Below are 21,047 nucleotides of genomic sequence, written 5' to 3'. Positions count from 1 at the left end.
TTTATTGGTTGTTCTGTGTTCTGACTCTTGTGTCACCGGTGACTTTGAAACTTTTACAGGTGAAGCATTTTCCATTAAAGTTTGAATGAATTATAGTGACAGAAAGAGGCCACAAGATGGCGCCAGTTTTGACGTAGTAGATACCACCCGTTGGCTGTTTGGTTTACGTTCGCACCACTCCACGAGTATTGTGCATAAAGTTTAAAGTATTCCTCAGGCTCATGATTTCTTTTTCCTTTGTGGCTGAATTTAAATAAATTAATTTAAGGAAACTAGGGCGAGTCTTTCATCAGTAATTGATTATTTAAAATACTTTACTGCCTAAAGTCATAGGTGTGAGTGCGAATGTTTCTCTGTCGCTCTGTGGTAACAGGCTGGCGACCTGACCGGGGTGTACCCCACCTCTCGCCTCATGGCATTGGGATTGGATTCAGCCCCCACAAATTAGATAAGTGGTAGAAAATGGATGGATGATATAATACATACCTGCCTGATCAACTGAAGTATAATATTGACCAAACTAGCAAACAGTTACCAGAGGATTGTACAGTACATCTAATTTAAAGTAAATCAGTGAACTGTCTGTGAACCTTAGACTTAGATATGAACAGACTGAAATATCCACTGGAAGTGGAATATTAACCTAGTGGGACTTTACACGGATTTAAATGTCCTTTATGTTGGTCCCAGTGGATGACTTGGTGGTGGATCTGTGCGTTATTTCATTTTATAGCTGACCCTGAAGCTAGTGGGCCATTTCTCAGTACGGCTGCTCTGACTCAGCCTACAGCCCCCCGCCCCGATAACTGTAGTAGTGTTTCACAATCAAGTCTGCGTTCCGCTGAGGTAAGCAACACAAAGGGCAGGTACCCGTGGCCTTTTCTCTGCACTCCAGTGAGCATGGCTTTCCTGTCCGTGTTCACGCCTGTTCTGGCGGTGGTTTTATGCCTGGTGATAGGCTTCGTGCTGGTGAAATCATGGGACACAGAGACCACTTCCACATCTCCAGGCAAAAGTAAAGGGGCGACAAAAGGGGAGAAAAGACCATGGGTGGACCAGGACTTACAGGACGATACAGAAATCACAGCAAAAGAAGACGGTGAGAGCTGAGCCTTGTAGTTCGCTGTGGGGCTGAACTTTTTTTCTTTTTTTGGTGTGGTTGGTTGGGTGCATGCTTTAGAGCCAGTTGCATAATGTTCAAATGTAGGTCACAACTTTTAAAATGCAATGTAAACTGAACATTGAACACAATAAAGAATGTGGTTACCGGTTTAAAATGTTTCGGCAAAGGTTCTGCGTGGATTCAAAAAGAGTTTTTTTTTTATTGGTTGCCTATTACATAACGTTCCTCTGTTGTTTTTCACATGAAACTCCACAACTTGGCAAGGCGAGTAACTGTATCCTCACATGCTCTTTAAACTGAGAAAATGTATCATTTAAAGAACATAAAAATAACTCATTATGAATTTCATGCCAGCAACACATCTCAAAAAAAGAAAAAATACTTTGAGAGTGGAGAAACAAAAGACTGAAAAAGTAAGTGGTAATAAAAAGAAACAGCTGGAAGGACATTTTCCCATTGGCAATGGACCAGTAACACCATTGGGTTTAAAAAAGAGCATCTTAAAGCAGCAGTGTTTCCCAAAAGTAAAAATGGGTGAACCAAAAAAACAAAAATAAGTGTCTGTAAATTGTTGAAAATTTTCACAAAATTGTTCCTCGAGTAAAATTGTGACAAATTTGTATATCTTATTATAACTAAATTGAAATCTCTGCATGCAAGGGACATGGCTGAATATAAGTAATGCCAGTGCATTAAAAGCAGGCATGATTGTGTCACGGAAGTCACTGAGAAGAATTGCAGAAATCGCTGTCTGTTCTCCGTACTTTCCACAAATGCAGGTTGAAGCTCTGTCATGCAAAGAAGAAGCCAAATGTGAAAGTGATCCAGAAACACTGTCTTCTGGTGTAAAGAGGAAAGTGACCACCAGGGTTGTTATCGGCACTCAGTTCAAAAGCCTGCATCTCAGATGGTGTGGAAACACATCAGTGCCTGTGAAATTGGCAGCTTTCACATCTGGAAAGGCGACATTCTTGCTGAAAGGTATATTCAGGTTTTAGAGATGTTCCAATTCAGATGGTGTCTTGCATATTTCAGCAAGAAAATGTTAAACTGCATCCATTACAGCAGCACAGGTGTAGAAGACTCCCTGTGCTCATCTGGCCCACAGTTCCCACATGGTGGAATACTGTTGTTAAAAGCAGACGGGATGCTACGCAGTGGAAAACAGGAACCTGTCACAACTGTATTTGAGACATGCTGCTGTCATCAAAATTAAAATAACCCAGTATTTATCATGAAATAGTAAGATATGTCAGCTTAAACATTTCGTATGCTTTGCGCTCTTGTGAATAAAATGTGGACTTATGAGATTTCCAGATCATTGCAATTGATTGTGATGACTTTTTACAGTGTGTCCAAACTTTTTGGGATTGGAGTTGTATTTTATTGGTATGTCTTTCTGTCTTTCATCTTTTATAAGATGGTGATGCTGATGATGATTGGGGGGACAGCACTGAAGAGGAGAACCTCACACAACTGCCTTATTCACCGCAGCGATACCCTGAGGAGACAATGCTGCAAAGGTCCAAGGAGTTTTACACTTTGATGAACCAACGGAGGTCTGTCCGATTCATCAGCCCGGAGCCTGTCCCACGGGAAGTCATCGATAATGTCATCCACACTGCAGGCACGAAATGTCATTAAAACATAATTCACTGGGATTCACCCTAGTATATTAGTCTGAGCTTCATTTTGAAGGGTTTTTTTTTCTTCTCTTCCTGTTCTTCACGTGAGCAGGTACAGCACCTAGCGGAGCACACACAGAACCCTGGACGTTCATTGTGGTGTCAGATCCAGATATAAAGCATCAAATTAGACTGATAGTTGAAGAGGAGGAGGAGATGAACTACCGCCAGAGGATGGGGGAAAAATGGGTTCAGGATTTGGCCAAATTAAGGTAAACATGCATGCAAGAACGAACATGGATAACATTAAATTCACAACTAATTTTCAGTTAATATCTTCCAAAGTAAAAAAAACACATTTTCTTTCTCTTTTCCCTCCTCTTGTAGGACAAATTGGATTAAGGAGTACTTGGATGTTGCTCCATATCTGATCCTCATCTTTAAACAGACCTACGGGATTCTCCCAAATGGCAAGAAGAAAACGCACTACTACAACGAAATCAGCGTGTCCATATCCTGTGGGATCCTCCTGGCTGCATTACAGGTCATAATTCAAATCATTTGAAACACTTGGGAAAGCAGCTCTTCTCTCTCTCATAAAATCCAAAAATGTAGTGCACAAATCTCACTGTTTCTCTCCGTCTGCTTCATCAGAATGCGGGTCTTGTTACCGTCACATCTACGCCCCTCAACTGCGGCCCCAAACTCAGACTTTTACTTAAACGCCCGGCGAACGAGAAGCTGCTGATGCTACTTCCTGTTGGTTATCCTGCCTCTGATGCTACTGTGCCTGACTTGAAACGCAAGCATCTGGATGATATTTTGGTGCATGTGTGAGAAAATGAGATGTCTTCATCAAATTCTTTGCCTGTAGCTGAGAAATCAACCAAGCAGATGCCTGATGAGAATTAGAAGTGCTTTCACAGTAGAGAGAAGCAGAGAGTGAGGCTTCTTTAGATCAGTCTTTAAATGTTTAAGATAGACAATCAAGAGAGGATGGCATGAATCTTTCATAGCTTACTAATTGCTAACCTAGCTTTTGAAGGCAAAGTAGTGAACATTTGGTTGGCTTATTTGGGTTTAGCATATTTCTATCATGCAAATTTCAAATAAATAACCAGCAAAAATTCTTTGATTCCGTTCTATAAATGTTCCTCTGGTCTCTGATTTTCCAAACCACACACAAACAACTGAGGAAAGTTCATTTACAACAAGATTTGGATGAATGAAGAACAGGTGGTTGCTCAGTTGAATGCTAACTGCAATAGCAGTGTTCAGTAAGCACCTGCATAGGGGGAGAAAAGAGAATGAACTGTAAAATTGAATTAGTTCCCAGAACCTGATGCAAACTTGTTGCCTTAAAAAAACTAAGTACAGCTTACTTAAGAAAACTAAGTTAGGGCACCTTATTCATTGTGAGTATAGTCCAGCCATGAGCCTTAGAGTATTTTTGTGGGAGATCTTATCTAGAATTAACTTTTCCCAAATACTGCATACAATTAGAACACTGTCATTTATTTTGAGTGTTTGTAGTGTTCCTTAAAAGGTGATTTCACAAGCCCTGATGAACAGGAGAAAGGTCATGCAGTCTCAAATTTCCATTCTTTTGACAGCTGGGAGGAGTTTGTCATGAAGTCCAATTACTCAATGGAACTTTGGATAAGATGCCTATAAGAGCTTCCTGTTGCATCTTATCTGTGTTGCGAGAATTCTTCTCTGGAGTTCTGCTGTGAGTTTTTGTAACACAGAAAGATTAACAAAACAAGAGAGCACAGCAGGCTGATTTTTGATCGCAGCGTTTGGCCCTAAATGTTACTGTTAAACCTTTTGTCTGTGCTTTCCTTGCCAAGATCTCATATTTTGAACTTGGTCTTTTTGACACCGATCTCCATATCAAAAGCTGAGATTGTTTTATCAAGATGTTGCGCCAAGATAGCAAGTTGTTTTCCTTTTCCTGCAATCTGGAACACACAGGTTGGTGATTTTTCTTCCTCCAGCCTCCACAGATCTCTCCAGGTATGTGTTGAAGAGTGCTGATGAGAGCAGGCATTAACTTCAACTGCAGAACAGAACTGGCGAAAGAGAAAAAAAGGTTACAAAATCTCTGAGTGGGTAATATTTGGAGAAAATATAACACCCACACACTACCTTTGTGAATGTTACCTACAAGCATACTTTAACAGGTAAAATGCAGTGGCAAACCGTCCTGGCTTTATGAGCTACAAGCATACTCTGATGGGCAAAGTTAAGTGGCAAAACGTCATACCTACTTAGATTTGTGCTGGAATTACTCTGTGACAGCAGAAATGTGCATAAACTACTTACGGTAGGACGTTTTGCCAAAGTAGGATGGTTTGTCAGAACACCGTCTTACCACTAATGTAATGTACCACAATTTTTTTTTCTCCAACTGTCTCCCTATCGCTCTCTCTTTCTCTCTCTAACTTTCTCCCAGTGTAATCCAATTTTTTTATTATTATTTTTTGGGAGGTAGTATGTTCCAATATCACTGACACTTCTTGGAAGTCCTTTAAAAAAGAAAAAAAAAGATAAAAAAAAAAGATACATTATTCATCATTTGTGATATTTTGCATTTATTCTTGATGATTGGAATATATCCAGAGTATGTTTGTATATGCATATGTGTATATGTATATGTATGGACATTGTACCTGATAAATGTCAGTCGGAGTGACTTAATAAATGCATTAGCACTAAGTGAGACTGTATGCTGAAGTTCTATTTAAATATTTATATAATTCTTTAAAAATACATTCCAAAACATAATAGGCTAGAACAAAAAACAAAAACCTGAACAAAGTGCCCAAAAATGTAAGCAATAAATTGCACAAATTGCTGGATGTAGCAAAACGCAATGAATTAAAATGAATTACAACTGCAAATATGTAAATTGATCTATAATCACTTTTATGTTACACATAAACTACTGACAATTAACTAATGGTTCAGACTTTACAGATCCTTCATATGAAGTCATGTCATACACGGGATGTTTACATAGCTAAAAAAACAAATAAAGACACCCCCCCCCCCCCCCCCCCTCATTTATTCAAGCTCAAAAAGGAAGAACATGGACATGAGTAAGAAGAAGAGGCCTCACCAGTCGCTGTTTATCCGGGAGAGTGAAGTGGAGAGGGTGAGCAGCTTTAGGTACCTGGGCGTTCACATCAGTGAGCACCTTACCTGGACACTGAACACCACACAGCTGGTCAAGAAGGCTCAGCAGCAGCTGCACTTCCTGAGGAGACTGAGGAAGTTTGGGATGTCTGCCAAGATCCTCTGCAGAGCATTTACCATCGCAGAGTCCAGAGGAGAGCTGCCTCCATCCTTAGAGACCCAACACGGACTGTTCACACTTCTGCCCTCGGGACGAAGGTTTAAAAGTGTGAAATCCAGAACATCTAGACTCAACAACTCCTTCTTCCCCACTGCTATCAGACTCCTGAACAGCTGACCTACCTCAACTACAATTTTCACATCAGGACAATTTGCACACTAAGTTCTTTTGCACATTAAGCTCCTTTGTACATCCTTTTACATTGACAACTGCATACCTCACTTTTCTTCATTTACATATTTTGTACTTATTTATTTATCTTTCTCTATTTTTTTATCCTTATTTTTACCTTATTTATCTTGTTCCTTCAACCCTACCTAACTTGGCATTTGCGTATGGACAGCAAAGGAAGAATTTAATTGCACAGAGAAATGCTATTTCTTCTGTACACATGACAATAAACACTTTGAATCTTGAAACCATTCACACGCTGATCTCCAATGCCACCGCTAGGGGTCGCTAACGCGGGGAAGGTTTTAAAGCATTAAAAGAAGAAGGCAAACCACATTGCGCAGGCGTACACCACGTACACCGATGCATCCATAGCATCGAGCTCTCTTGGCTGGATTGCTAACGGTCTGTCAGGTATCACACATTGGGCTTGAAGGGGGAAGAGCAGCGGTGGAGAAGAAGGGCGACCTAAGCGCCGCTACGAAATGGCCGGGCAACAGTTCCAGTACGATGACAGCGGCAATACCTTTTTCTATTTCCTAACGTCCTTCGTCGGACTTATTGTGATCCCGGCCACATATTACCTCTGGCCCCGGGATCAAAATGCTGGTAAGGCCTGACTGTGTGGCTCAGTGCTAACTGAGCTAACTTAACTGTCTAACTTAACATGAAGTTTTCTGGCGGTATTTTGGCTCGTATACGGCTACCAGCTGGCCACGATTTAGCCTCCATTTGGGTCTATCTCCAGGAGCTTTGCAGTGAAACCCAGCGACACAGGCGCCTGGAAACATGAGCTAACAGCACAGCTAAAACACCAAAAGCCAGCGTCACTCTGGCACGCGCTTAAGCTTTCCTTTGCGCTTTTATTGACCTCCTCTTGATAGCTCCCTACCTTAGCGAGACTCTATGCTAGTCCACAGAATGCAGCCAGCATAAGCTGTTATATAAGTTATGGTAGCAAACTTTATGCAGCTGGTCTACTGGGAGTAGCTGACTGGGAGAATCTGACTGGCAGGTAAACCGGTTATCGTAGTGACCTCAGATAATTTATGGAAGTTAATAAACACAGAGCCACTAAACTCATAAAATCATTATTTGTCCATCTTCTGCAATAGGATTGAAGATGGAGAAATACAAAATTCGAGCTGATTGAAGTAAACAACATTAATAAACCCTCCCCCTGGCACAGTAGTGGCTCTGTGCAGCCAGGCAATCTCACTGAATTGTTGCATTGTTGTTATGCATACTGATTGTGGCTGTTTTCATACTGCTAATGTGCTTCCTCTTGTCTCAGAACAACTGCGCCTAAAGAGCCTACGGAGGGTGCACGGCAGGTGTCTGTGGTATCGGCTCAGGCTGATGAAGTCGCAGCAGAGCATCGTGCCAACACTAAAGTGAGTCTGCTGAATTGAACTTTGGGTTTGTACTTATAGTAGCTCGTCCCACACGTGCTTTTCTTGTTGTTTGGTGGATTTCCTCAGCTTCCCTTTCTAAAGAATTTTTCTGGAGGTAACATCTATGAAAGCGAATGTCTTATTTATAACTGGTTCGAGACTTCAGTTATGAATGGGACTCTATCGTGCGTTACACCGAAGCCATAAGAAGTTTTAGTTTGAAGTCCTTCATAACACTATCTTTGTATTCTTTACAGGGAAGATTCACGGATGTAGTGAAGGTGGAATTCAGAGGGTTGGTGTGGAAGCTAGGGCTAGGGTGACAAGGAGGCATATGATTTGCTTTGGTGACCGCTAAAGGGACCAGCTGAAAGAGGATCACGACTTGCATATAAATATGTTGACTTATATTTGGACAACACTTCCTGGACAGTATAATAACAAGCTTGCATGCTTGGTTGTTTGCCTGCTGGTTGAACGTCACATCGCTGCTGTTATTTAGGATTGACTAACCCAAGCTGTTAACACTGTGATCACTCAGACATCGTCTCGATACTGTACCTGTTTCTGACAGCATATAGATTCACTCCGATGGTTTATGCAGCTTGACACAGAATGTGTTGCGGTATATGTTATGGTCAGACTGAATATTCTCTTTCTGCGTGCGTATAAGAACTTGCTTTTGGCATGAGTGCAGTTTCTGTTGTTTGCATGTGACTTGTGCTGTGGCTGTAAACATTTAGCTGCACTGCTTAACATTTATCTTAACATCACCCTGTCTTCTAAGAGCTGTTTATTCGCTCTGCGTGGTTTAACAGCTTCTTACTCCCACTTACTCCTCTCTCGCGCCTTCACTAGACCCACATCCTGTATTTACGCCCAGTATTTAACAACTGGCATTTATAAAGCCTTCCCTTGCTTGGCTGCTCTTCGTACAGAAGACGGTGGAAGCACACAGCTTGTTTACCGAGGTGGAAAAAATCAAAGCGATCATCTCAGCCTCACTCTCAAAATCTCAGTATCTGTTTCCCTCTCACAAGTGTATCATCGGGATCGTGTTTATTATAAGAATCCATCATGTATTTCTCTGGTCGAGCAACTCAGACAACTCTGGCTAGTGAGCTGTCGTCATGGCAACAGATGCTGCAGAGCAGGCCACAGGTTTTTGTCATTGTCATGGTAACAAGTTCAACTTCAACGCATAAATATTAAACAAACAACAATGTCAGAACGTGGCATGTCCTTGTGTTTGGATGTGTTGGGTTGAAATTTGCTTTTAGTGTTTCAAATTATGATAGAATGTTTGTAGCTTTAAATGGTAAAGATCATTTCAGTTGCAGTGTTATATTAATGTGATCTAGTCATTGGAAGTGTTTCTGAAAATGACAGATGTCTCATGTGGGCTCTATAGCCCAGATGTTTATTCATGTTTCCTGTTTGTGTGCTGACATTTTCAGGAAAGCAGCCTTGTTATTTGGGTGGCTCGTGTTTTTGCTGCTGGCCTACAAGGTGTCTAAGCTGGACAGAGAGTACCAGGAGTATAATCCATATGAAGTCCTCAGCTTGGACCCGGTAAACACACACAAAACAAATGGTTTATTGCAAAGCCACTGAAGTCCTTAATGTTACATTTTTATTTTTTGTATTACTTCCACATCTCACTCAAGCTCAAAACGTGTCTTTCTGGATTTCTGGGACTTCTCAGTCTTCTTTAAATTAGGGCTGATTGTCTTTGTTACCTACATTACATGTGGTGTATTTGTGTTTCAGGGTGCATCGCTGTCAGAAATCAAGAAGCAGTACCGTGTACTGTCACTCAAGTATCACCCCGACAAAGGTGGCGATGAGGCCACATTCATGAGAATTGCTAAGGCTTATGCTGCGTAAGTATCATTGTGGTTTTGACTTTGTTCATGCCAGCCAGATTACATCTTCTAGCCCAGAGTTCTAGGTTGATCAAATAATCTGTTTTTTGTTTTTTTCCCCCCTGCAGTCTAACCAATGAACAGTCAAGGCAGAACTGGGAAATGTATGGAAACCCTGACGGCCCAGGAGGTAAGTGAAGCTTCTCTAATGCACACCAGTTTAATGCATTGGTGCACCTTCTCCACTGATGCTGGTGAAACAGTTACCTGTTAACTTGTAGTAAATCATTTGAAACAGCACAGTCCAGTAAGAGCAGGGATGATACGAAAAAGAGTTTGCTCCACTTTCACACACACTCTTTGTCTGTGCGGCTCCACTAATGGAATGAAAGCACACTTTTGGATTTCGTAAGTGGAGTTTTCTAGTTTTAGTTTTTTGAGGAGGCTTGGCTGCATGCAGACAAACAGGGAGGAGAGCAAAAAAGAGACTTTGTGCTATCTTTAAACAGTCACATCATCTGAAAACAACTTGACTTTTTATTAGCTTTTTAAAACTGTATCCGGATTTGTACACAATTATGATGCACAGAACAGGAAGTCTTGATCCATTATCTATTCTCTAGACATTCCGGCCACACCTGAAGCCCCAGAAAATTAAACCGTTGCCTCGAGTGTCTGAGTCATCAGACTAGCTGATTACTTCGATACTGCCTTCACTGAAGATCAATTTTCAACATGGTAGAACAAGATTGTGATTAGATTACAGGTTGTCCCAACAGATTCCCTGCCAACTTTGCATTCAGTTACTGAGCATCCAAATCATTTCCACACTGCGGAGTCATCTTCACCTGCCATTCTGTCTTCTGTTTGCTATTCAAGTTGCACATCAGGGATCAGTAGTGCACCCAGTGAGCATCACTCTCATTGTGTCACTACCAGCCATGGTAGACGTGGTGTAGAAAAGTTTAAATGAGCTGATTATACTGTTTCATATGCCAATTTTAGATCATCAACAACACAGTATCATTAGATTGCTCACCCTTACAAGTAATGTGCGACACAGAGGAGTGCTTTTGCAGAAAGATTGCTTTCAGCATGTATAAAGGGAATTTTCCTGTTTAATTCCATTGCCTCTTATGTCTCCCTTTTCTAGCAACCAGCTTTGGCATTGCCCTGCCTGCCTGGATTGTTGACCAGAAGAACTCAATGCTGGTATTTGTCCATTATTTCATTGTAGAGTTAACTGATAAATCTCATTTGTGATTTTTATTTTTTCTTAATAGCAGAGAGCCCCTATATTCCAAAAAACCATACTTTATTTAAAAAAAAAAAAAACACTATGCGGGCTATTGTAGATCAAATTGAAAGACTTGGTTGGATCGAACTGCTTTATTTTCATTTTATAGGTGCTGTTGGTGTATGGACTTGCCTTTATGGTTATCCTTCCTGTTGTTGTGGTAAGTGTTCATCATGATTTCATATGGAAATAAAAGCCTTGTATTGTTATAATCTGTGTTTCTCATACTGGTTGTTCTTTTTCTTTGTACTTTAGGGGACATGGTGGTACCGCTCAATCCGATACAGTGGAGACCAGATCCTCATCAACACTACCCAGCTCTTTATGCATTTCATGTGCAAGACACCGAATATGAACATGAAACGTGAGTTTCTGGTTCACATATTCGGAAGTTCTGTAGCATTGCACATGCTTTACTTTATTCAGCAAAGGTTATGTTGATATAAATTCGGTCTTCTTCCTGATTGCATTAACAAATTGTAATTTTGGCTGACTCTGGCCTCCAGGGTTAATCATGGTGTTGACGGCAGCACTCGAATTCGATCCTCGCAACAATAAAGAAGCAACCATAAGACCCACAGACAACGTTGAAGTGCCGCAGGTAAAAACAGAAGTTTGCTTGTGTGAAAGAAGCTTCATAAGAGAAGAAACTTGGTTTGAGGGGGGTGTTATGTCCAGATGTTGTTTTGGAGATGAAGAAGGAAAAGAGCGTTCTCATTGCGATTTTATTTCTTGTGTGATTGAAGTTCATTGCCAGTAACCCAGAATTCAGCACGCAACGTGGAAGATGATATTTTTGTACAATACAGTATGTTATAATGACTGCCTCCCAACTCTCCCGTAGTTGATCCGTGAATTAGGAAATATCAATGTGAAGAAGAAGGAGCCTCCGTTCTACTATCCCTACAGTCTGAAGGCCAGGGTGTTGGTGTTAGCTCACTTGGCCCGCATGGACGTGTCTGAGGAATTAGAGGAAGGTAGGACACATGCTGAATGATACTCACTGGAATTTTACATTTTTACTAATTAAGCTTGTTTAATTATTTTATTAAAAAAAGAAATCGTCAAGTAGATCTGGCCTAGTTGTTCAAAAGATTAATGAAGCCTCATTTATCAGGAGCTAATAAATGAGGCTTCATCTTAGAATAGAATATAACACAAATAATAATATATCCTTTTCTACATCAGATAAACAATGCAGCGCTTCATTCAGTGCTTTTGATAAATTTCACTGGCTCTTTAAATAAAATGTTGTATGTTTCTGTTCCAGATCAGAGGTTTGTGGTGAAAAAGACTCCAGCGCTTCTCCAGGAGATGATCAATGTGGGCTGTCAGCTTATTTTTATGGCCAACAGCAGAGGTTTGCATATATACTACACATTATTACAGCTCTTTGACTACTGTTATACATTTTTTTTTAGTTCTATTGGTGCTACCAACATCATGAAATCTTTGTATACTTTTCCATAAATGCTAATGTCTCTCCTCAGGTTTCAGTGCTCCTCGCTTGGTGACCATAGAGAACTGTATGAAATTGACCCAGATGATAGTGCAGGGCCTGAAGGAGTCAAAGTCACCGCTGCTGCAGCTGCCTCACTTTGAAGAGGAGCACCTCCGATACTGCATTTCTAAAAAGGTATCTAACGAAAGTTTGCATGTGCCCGCATACTGTGTGTAATATAATGGGAGATAAAGATGTTTTATGGTCGACAGGTCACGTATTCTCTCACTGCCATCCTCTTCCTCCTCCCTACTTTAGTATAAGGTGCGAACCCTCCAGGACTTGGTGAGTCTGAAGGACTCCGACAGACGAAACATGCTGCGTTTCCTTGGAGAGGAGAAGTACGACGAGGTCATGGCTGTGCTGGCCAGCTTCCCTCACATCACCATGGATATCAAACTGCAGGGTCAGTCCTTAAAAACACACTTTGTTTGTTCATAGCAGACCTTTGATAGTCTGATCTGCTGTTTTTTTTAACAGACTGTTCTCTGGCCATTAGTGCTGTATATCCATTAACCTCCTAAGAAACGAACTCTTTCATGGCATGCATTTTTAATTTCTCTTTGCTATTTGGGCTGATTGGGATCTGATGAATGTAAAAACAAAGAATTGCATGATTTTTTTTTTCTTTTTTTTTTTTTGTACCTTATTTTCGTTTCTGAGAAAAATGAGATCCACATATGAGGATATTCGCTTTAAATTTTGATAGAACAGTGTCAGCATAATGTCCTGGTAAGTGGATATCAGGCCCTTGTAGAGTAACATTTAGTATTTTGGTCTAGACAACCCAAAATGCGATGTCCACATATGTGGACGCCAGGTCCTAGGAGGTTAATGTTGCTTTGGTGTGAGTTGCTCATTTTTTAAATTTATTTATTTATTGGATGTGTTGGATGTAAATATGGAACTGTGCACACCCCAAGTGTGAGGAAATGCCATTGACATCATGACATTGTTACTGAACAAATCTTGTTGTGCGGAGTTTCATGTAGGAACCTTTTCTTTCTACCAAACTACAACTGCCAACAGTATCACTGTGCAGAGTCAAGCATCTGTCTACCTGTGACAAGAGGCTCATGCTTGTGGCAGTGTGACAGGCTGTAGATGTTGTCATGTCTTGTGGGGGCCTCAGGGGAATGGGAAGCTGTAACCGGAAAGTGGGGGGGGGGGGGGGGGGAGTGTAACATAAACTCACTGACCACTTTAATAGAGACATCTTGTGAGCATTGGTTTGGACTCCTTCGTCCTTTAGAACTGACTTAACGCTTCATGTCATTGACTCAATGCTGGGCTGCACATTCATGATGCTCCTTTTCACAATCTCAATGGTGTTCTGTTGGTTTTAGGTCTGCTCAGTCAACTCATTGTTATACTTAGTAAAGAAATCTGAGATTATTTAACCTTTGTGACATGGTGTGTTGTCCTGCTGGAAGTAGACGTCAGGAGATGGGTACACTATGATCATACAGGGTGGACATGGTGAGCAACAATAGGAGGCTGTGGTGTCTAAACAATGTTCAGCTTGTGCTAAGGGCCCTAAAGTGTGGCAAGAAAATATCCCCCTGCACCATTACACCACCAGCAGCAGCATGCGTCCATACTTTTGTGTTATTTACAGCAAATCCCAATCCTAACATCTGCATTGCGCAGCAGAAGCAGAGGCGAATCAGGCCATGCAACATTTTTCCAATCTTCTATTAGCCCATTTTGCTGAGCCTGTGCAGGCTGTGTAGCTGCAGTTGTCTGTTTTTGGCTGACAAGAGTGGCACCCTCAGTCTTTTTTTTTTTTTTTTTTTTGCTATCGCTCATCAGCTTCAAGGTTCAGCGTGTGTGGTGTGTTGAGAGAAGCTCTTCTGCATACCTTGCTTGTAACGGGTGCTTTATTTGAGTTATTGTTGCCATCCTATCAGCTCAAAGCAGTCTGGTCATTGTCCTCTGACCTCGGGCATCAACAAGGCAATTTCTCCAGGAGAACTGCCACTCACTGGATATTTCCTGTTTTTCAAACCATTCTCTGTAAATCCTAGAGAGTGCTGTGCATCTGATCTGAAATACTCAGACTTGCCTGTCTGGCACTAACAAAGTCACTTAAATCACCTTTATTCACTAATTCTGATGCTCAGTTTGACCATACATGCCCAAATCTACTGAGTTGCTGCAATGTAATCAGCTGATAGAATATTTGCATTCATGAGCAGTTAAACAGGTGTACCTAACAAAGTGGATATCGAATATTTGTATATTTTCTCATTTTGGTAAATGTTTCTAAAGCTGATGCTTACAAAACCGACATAAAAAACAAGGAAGATGCATAATTACACTACAGGGTAGGGGAAAAATATGTTACTTTGATTTCGACTTCAGTTTCATGTTACTGTAGATGTGGAAGATGGATTAATGAAGAAAAATTATGGTTGTTTCTGTATGGCTGTAAGAAGAAGCATTGTAAGCTTTAGTGCGGTTTGGCTGAACTGCTGATCATTTAGAGTTTTATCTTTTGGCACAAGTGTGCACATTATGTTTTTCTGTGTTCAACTTTTAGACATTAATGTTTTTGGGTGGTTTTTTTTGCAGTCCTTGATGATGAAGACAGTAGTAACATCACGGCAGGCTCAATCGTCACAGTAACCGTCACCTTAAACAGGAAACGGATGGCGGTAAGAAATGTTTCCGTGTGACTCAACACCTACGCAATACTTGACGTAACAATAAGTTACTAGAAAGCAGGTTCTGCTGCCTTGCACATGCACTACTGTGGATCACCATTAGAGTGCACTGTTGACTGAAAACATGGCTGGATAGCATCAGTTAACTCTGCTTGTTGATGTGTGTGTAGGACATGTTTGAACAAGAGCAAGAGCCAGTGCCGTGTCAAGGAGATGAGACTGCCACTACAGAGGAAGCGGTAAGATCACACATGCAGAAACCATTTCGGCTCAGTTTATGTTCAGTTTGCTTGGGCAACTTAAAAGCTGTAAAAGTTTAATGGTTCAAAGAATCATGTTCACGTTTTCTTTTTTTGTGTGTCTGATATGAAGCAAGGAGACACAAGTAAAGCCAAACCCAAAGTGTGGCAGAACAAGAATAAAGGGGCTAAAAAGACAGCCAAGTCCAAGAAGAAAAAGTTAACCAAGAAGAAAGCCACTCCTGCTCCTGCCAAAAACAAGCAGGCCAATGGCACCGTGGCAGGAAATGTAAGCAGCCACTCACTCAGTTAGTTACACCTGAATTAAACTAACACCAGCATCCACCTACTGTCAGATGATTATTTAAAACAACAGTGCTTTCAGCATAACTTTTCATTATTGATACTGGTGTCGCAGGAAGCCGCAACAACAACAACAACAGCAGCAGCAACTGTGGCGACAAAGGAGGAAGATGATGATGGGTCAGACAAAGGCAGCGAGTCAGACGAGGGCGAAGCCAACAAGGATTCTCCGAGCGAAAGAGACGAAGACAGCGACAAACAGAGCGACACAGAAGTCGACGAGATGGCTGGCGACGACGAGGAGGTCAGAGAGCGTTAATCGGATGCATATGTCATTCGTAGGTTTAGCAGCAGGAGCTTTATCACTTAAAAGCCTATAGTGTTAAGGTCCAGCTGATAAATGGAAGGGAAAGGCTCTATCCAATCTAACCGTCACTCTTTTCTCCCCTCCCTGTCAGGAGTGGGAAGCGTTGCAACAAAGCATCCAGCGGCGAGAGCGGGCCCTGCTAGAAACCAAGTCAAAGGTGACACACCCGGTCTACAGTCTCTACTTTCCAGAGGAGAAGCAGGAGTGGTGGTGGCTCTACATTGCTGACCGCCGAGAGCATACCCTCGTCTCCATGCCCAGTCACGTGTGCACGCTAAAAGACACAGAAGAGGTGAGATTGCCGCACTAGAATTTTAACTGACACACAGGAAGTGAGCGTGTGCCTGTGCCAGATGACTCTTTGGAGAATTTGGGATCTTTTCATAGAAATAATTTGACGCGGTGACATCATGGTCGATAATTTACACTTAATTAATCAGCACAATTGTTATTTTAAATTGTATGATTTTATATTTTATATTGTTATTGTTTTTAATTAAAAAAGTAGAAATGTACACGATCATCAGATCCAGCACTGTACAGTCAGTTCATTGTGTTTGTATCAAAATACTTTGTGAGTATCGTTTGGATTACACAGTAATGCATGTGAGGTAAAAAGGTCTTAATAAGTTAGTGTGTGCTTATGTTTCTTGTAACCCCTTGCACATGCTGTTGCTAAGCAACCCTTTGCACTTGTGTCACTTGTCATTATTTCCTCAGAGTAGTGTGTGTCTGTGTTTGTTTTGCACAATTTGCACCACTGATCCTGGTGCTCAGCAGCACCAGCACAGACTGATGTGAAGGTAAAAGCTTAACAAGGCCGTTTTTAAGCGTGCATGACTGGCCACCCCCGCTCTCAAGGATGGTAATAAGAGGCGTTGCAGGTCACTGTCAAGAAATCCATTAGCCTGTCACTTCAGCAGTTCCTTCTGTTGTTTCTCGCTGCATGACTGTTAATACGCCGTGCTTTCATCTCTGGCCAGGACAGTTAATAGTGGCTATGATCACAGCTCATTCTCTGCTCGCACGCTGAATAATAATTAGGTTCATTGTGCTCGTAATGAGCTGTTTTCCATATGCAATTGCGCAACATAGTAATCATAGCCTGAGGCAATGTTGGTCTAATATTTACAGTTGGACCCCATCATCGTGCGGCAGTTCATTTGTAATTACCTACCACGCTGTGGCCCTCTGCTGCTAGATGATTGTACATCATTGGTGACAGCAGATTGCAGAAGTTTATAATATTCACAGCGTTTGTCCTTTGCCTCCTTTTGGTGCTTGCATTAGTGGTTTCTATGGGGATGGAAACAGGTCGGCTTTGTTTACATGGAGACTATTGTATTTTCGCATCAATCGCAGGATTTTGGCCACAATCCAGCATTGCAGCTATAATTAATACATAAAACAATAGTGCTCTGAGTCATACAGTTATATACTGCACATTGAATGCTTCTGTGATTAGATTTGGTTAAAGGGAGTTTTAATCTCTCTTTTACACCATCAAATCAAGAAAGATGAAATTAACATGTTTATATGTGTGTGTGTGTGTGTCTCCATGGTTTTTTTTCCAGGTGGAGCTCAAGTTTTCAGCCCCCTCCAAAACGGGCAACTACCAATATTCTGTTATCCTTCGTTCTGATTCCTACTTAGGACTGGACCAGATCAAACCACTCAAGGTGTGTATGTGTGTGCCTTTTTATTAGTGTGTGTAAATGGGGGGGCCTTCCGTCAGCCAATCAGTTCAAATTGTCCGGGATATGATGGGTTTTCGCTACCAAAGTGGCTGGAATAATAAACCCACCAGCTGCAGCCAAATGTAGCTGAGGCTCACTGAACAATGGTATTGATTGCTGCCAAGATGTTAGGAATGAGGGTATTGACTGCTAGCCAGAAGCAATATGATTTGTATTGTTGTAGGCAGTTCACTTTAAGTGCACTTAAGGTTTGGTGTTTCTTCTACCGGTCAAGAATTTATTTATTTCATAGCTGCTCACCTTTATCTTAAAATGCAGGATCTTCAAATCAATGTTATTCAAATTAGACTTGAACCTAATATGAGATTGGTTTCATTCTGAAAGCATGTGGTGCTTGCAGTGGAAAAAATGTCAATGCCAATGTCGGATAGACATACTATAAAATGACTTGTTTAGTACCTAATTTTCATCCAGTATTTGGATGTGTATTTAGATGTTCTACACAAAAAAATGTGTAGAACATCTTTGAATGGGGATTCTGGTTGGCACTACATCTTTTATATATATTTTTCAATGACCTTGTGTTATATGAAAGTTGTCAGCCATTGTCAGTGGCCGATAGCGCTTCTGCAGGCAGAGAGGAGGTTATCCATAATAACCATAAAGCACAACATGTGGGCTAAGCACTAAATGCATAAATTAAATGATGCACTGGCGAGAAAGAGTTAAAACACTTGCAGGCTCTTTACTAGAGCCTAACAGAGAGAATTTTTAAGACTAATATATTTAAAAAATCAGATATATTGGAGAATATATACTCTATATTGCCAAAAGTATTAGCATGCGGACTTCTAACAACATTTTTTAAAAAACAACAAAAAAAGGGGGTCACTCTCACGAGCTCACGGTGTTTTGATACAGTGATGGCACAAGTCCATTCGTGAAATTTAATTACTACTAAATATTCCAGTCAGCTGCTAGTGGTTTTATAACAAAGTGGAAACCACTGGGAAAGACAGCCACTTAAAATCAGAGCGAGGTCAGATAATTAGTTGGCTTGGTGTTAATTTACTTAACAGCAGATATAATACTGACTCTGATAGATCAGCAAATATTGGCTGATATACTTCATACATTACACCAATATTTTTAGCTGCTTCCTTGTCACAAGGGGTCGCCACAGCAGGTAACTGGAATTAAACCAGCAACCTTTTGCTTAATTGACATTTTAAATGCCGTAAACCAGGAACCGCTGCTGTACATTTCCTAGATTCCCATGTGATCCTTAACATTTCATGTAGGTGCACAGGTCATTTTTCCCAGTATTGTGTTACAATATTTCCTTATCGGTTTTCCAAGAGCATCTTAAGTCATATTGAGGCACATGCTAGCATTTGTAATAATCTACAAATCACCTTAAATAATATGCACAGACTCGAAAGTGTTAATTGCAATGATGATAACACAAGTGCTTTGTGTTTGTGCAGTTGGAGGTCCACGAGGCCAAGGCCATTCTGGACAACCACCCGCAGTGGGACATCCCCGACACAGAGGAGGAGGACGAGGAGCAAGAGGACAGCGACGGCATCGAGGAGAGTGAAGATGACGATGAGGACAACGACTGAGCGCGTGCGTACGCGCTCAGCCCTCCCCTCCCTCCTCCCTTTACCCTTTCATGGACTTGGCCACACATTCACTGCTGACCCCGCTCAAGCCAGAAAGCAGTCAGTGAGGAGCAGCGAAGCCACAAACACTCACAGAGTCACCGGGGACAGTTTCTACACACAGAGCCCTCCTCCATTTAACCTTTGCAAAGTCATGGACTGTGACCTGAATCCCGACACCCCGAAATTCTCTTTTCTACAGAGACTTGTTTATTCACTTTCCGCTGCTGGCGGAAGAGAATTCTGTGAATACTAACAGGCCTGTTGTGTGTGTGTGTGTGTGTGTGTGTGTGTGTGTGTGTGTGTGTGTGTGTGTGTGTGTGTGTGTGTGTGAGTGAGTGAGAGAGAGTGAGCGGGTGTGCGTGCGAGTGCGTCAATGGTATGTAACCTTGTGTCTTTGTACAGGTATGGCAAATGGACACACTGTGGACTGGAGGATCTATTGTTAGAATTCTAATTATTATTATTATATTGGCTCTTTTCTTCTTTTCTTGACAGGGAGTGGGGATGTATAACCGCCAATTCCATCTGCAAAATTAAAAATGCTGATCTCCGTATGGAAATCATTCTCAACACACTTTGCTCCTGTTTTTAATAATGCTCAGCACCAATGTTTTCCACAGCAGTGATGCTTTCTATTGTACATTTATACTGCAGAAGCACGAAGTTCAGTCCTGCTTTTGGACGTCGCAACCAAGTCAGCCATTTGGGATATTTACTTACTTCCACTGTCAAATCAGCCATTCGTTTGTCCGTACACGTATTTTTGACAGAGATCTCCACAGATGGATGCTGATCTGCAGCCAGTCCTGTAAGTGATGCCCCTTCTCCCCGCGTGATTCACTTTAAAATGTTTTTTATTTTTCTGAAAGAGAAGACGTTTGATTGAAAGCAGGTGGAGCTCGAGTTGAAATGTGATCTCAAATGTAACTGGAGGGGAAGCTGAACAAAACTTGCAGTGTTAGGGTTTGTTTGAATGAGTCATCTTTTAGTTTAACACTAAAAGGTGTGTCTTCGGTCTTTTTTGGGGATAAGATACTGATGTCAAAATATATATAAATGTATTAGAGAGAGAGCGTTACATATTTACTTACCTTATCTCAATCTTTTTTCCTTTTTTTTTTTTTTTTTTTTTTGCTGCACATTCCAGTGTGTACTCCTTGTCTGAAAAAGGCCTTACGAATACAACTAAAATACTGCAACATACAAGTCCTTGGGTGCTATGCACCACTGGTTCCTGAGAGAGAAGTAAAAAAATTTTTCTTGTGTAAGAATCTTTAGTGTTGGTTTTCTTTTTCTTTTTATTTGATAACCTGTAGCTCATAAGTATTGGGATACATATCACTGATTTTGTCATCACAATACCTCCCATAAGTACAGTTATTTTGCAGTTGTATGTGCATTGTGAGTGTAAAAGTGAGACACACACAGCGCTCATCTGGGGAAAAAAACTGTTAAACTTGCTTTTTGTTTTTTTTCTTAAGCAGAACAGGCTTAGGTTTGCAGTTACTGCCATGTCAGATTGAGTAGTTTGGGGTTTTTTTTAACCAAACCTGGGAGTTTTCCATTTTTCTGAGGCACACAGAGCAGCTCAGGCTCCCACTTTCATTGATAATTTTTCCGTTAATCATGTAATACATAAATGTGTGTCCGGTTGTTGTTGAAATCTAACCTTGATTTTTACATGTGTTAGACTTTGGGAAGGAAAAAAAAAAGAACAGAGCTACTTTGAGTAATTCTGTGGGCTCTTGCTGTATCCTGGCAACTTGGCAGTTTC

The 21,047-nt window shown here is 41.1% G+C and overlaps 2 protein-coding genes across 2 annotated transcripts; both read left to right on the top strand.

Moving 5' to 3' along the window:
• Positions 1–828: 828 nt before the first annotated feature.
• iyd (iodotyrosine deiodinase) lies at positions 829–5,444 on the top strand. The gene is made up of 5 exons (XM_086264583.1): positions 829–1,099; positions 2,544–2,750; positions 2,861–3,020; positions 3,136–3,292; positions 3,403–5,444. The coding sequence occupies exons 1-5, from the start codon at positions 901–903 to the stop codon at positions 3,583–3,585; spliced, it is 906 nt and encodes a 301-aa protein (XP_086120709.1). The 5' UTR covers positions 829–900; the 3' UTR covers positions 3,586–5,444.
• A 1,164-nt stretch (positions 5,445–6,608) lies between these two features.
• Positions 6,609–20,988, top strand: sec63 (SEC63 homolog, protein translocation regulator). Its single transcript, XM_086263886.1, has 20 exons — positions 6,609–6,886; positions 7,572–7,671; positions 9,129–9,243; positions 9,442–9,554; positions 9,665–9,726; positions 10,690–10,748; positions 10,943–10,993; positions 11,089–11,197; positions 11,340–11,434; positions 11,678–11,810; positions 12,104–12,193; positions 12,324–12,469; positions 12,593–12,740; positions 14,909–14,991; positions 15,171–15,239; positions 15,373–15,528; positions 15,658–15,846; positions 16,001–16,201; positions 17,484–17,588; positions 19,094–20,988. The coding sequence occupies exons 1-20, from the start codon at positions 6,763–6,765 to the stop codon at positions 19,229–19,231; spliced, it is 2,286 nt and encodes a 761-aa protein (XP_086120012.1). The 5' UTR covers positions 6,609–6,762; the 3' UTR covers positions 19,232–20,988.
• Positions 20,989–21,047: the final 59 nt, after the last annotated feature.

This window comes from Aulonocara sp. 'chitande type north' Nkhata Bay, linkage group LG15 (assembly GCF_057382095.1).
Source record: "Aulonocara sp. 'chitande type north' Nkhata Bay isolate Kocher_YH1m ecotype deep benthic linkage group LG15, A_spYH_male_GT1.1, whole genome shotgun sequence".
Taxonomy (NCBI): domain Eukaryota; kingdom Metazoa; phylum Chordata; class Actinopteri; order Cichliformes; family Cichlidae; genus Aulonocara; species Aulonocara sp. 'chitande type north' Nkhata Bay.
Note: the sequence above shows the minus strand (reverse complement) of the source record. Positions and strands in the feature narration are given on the sequence as shown.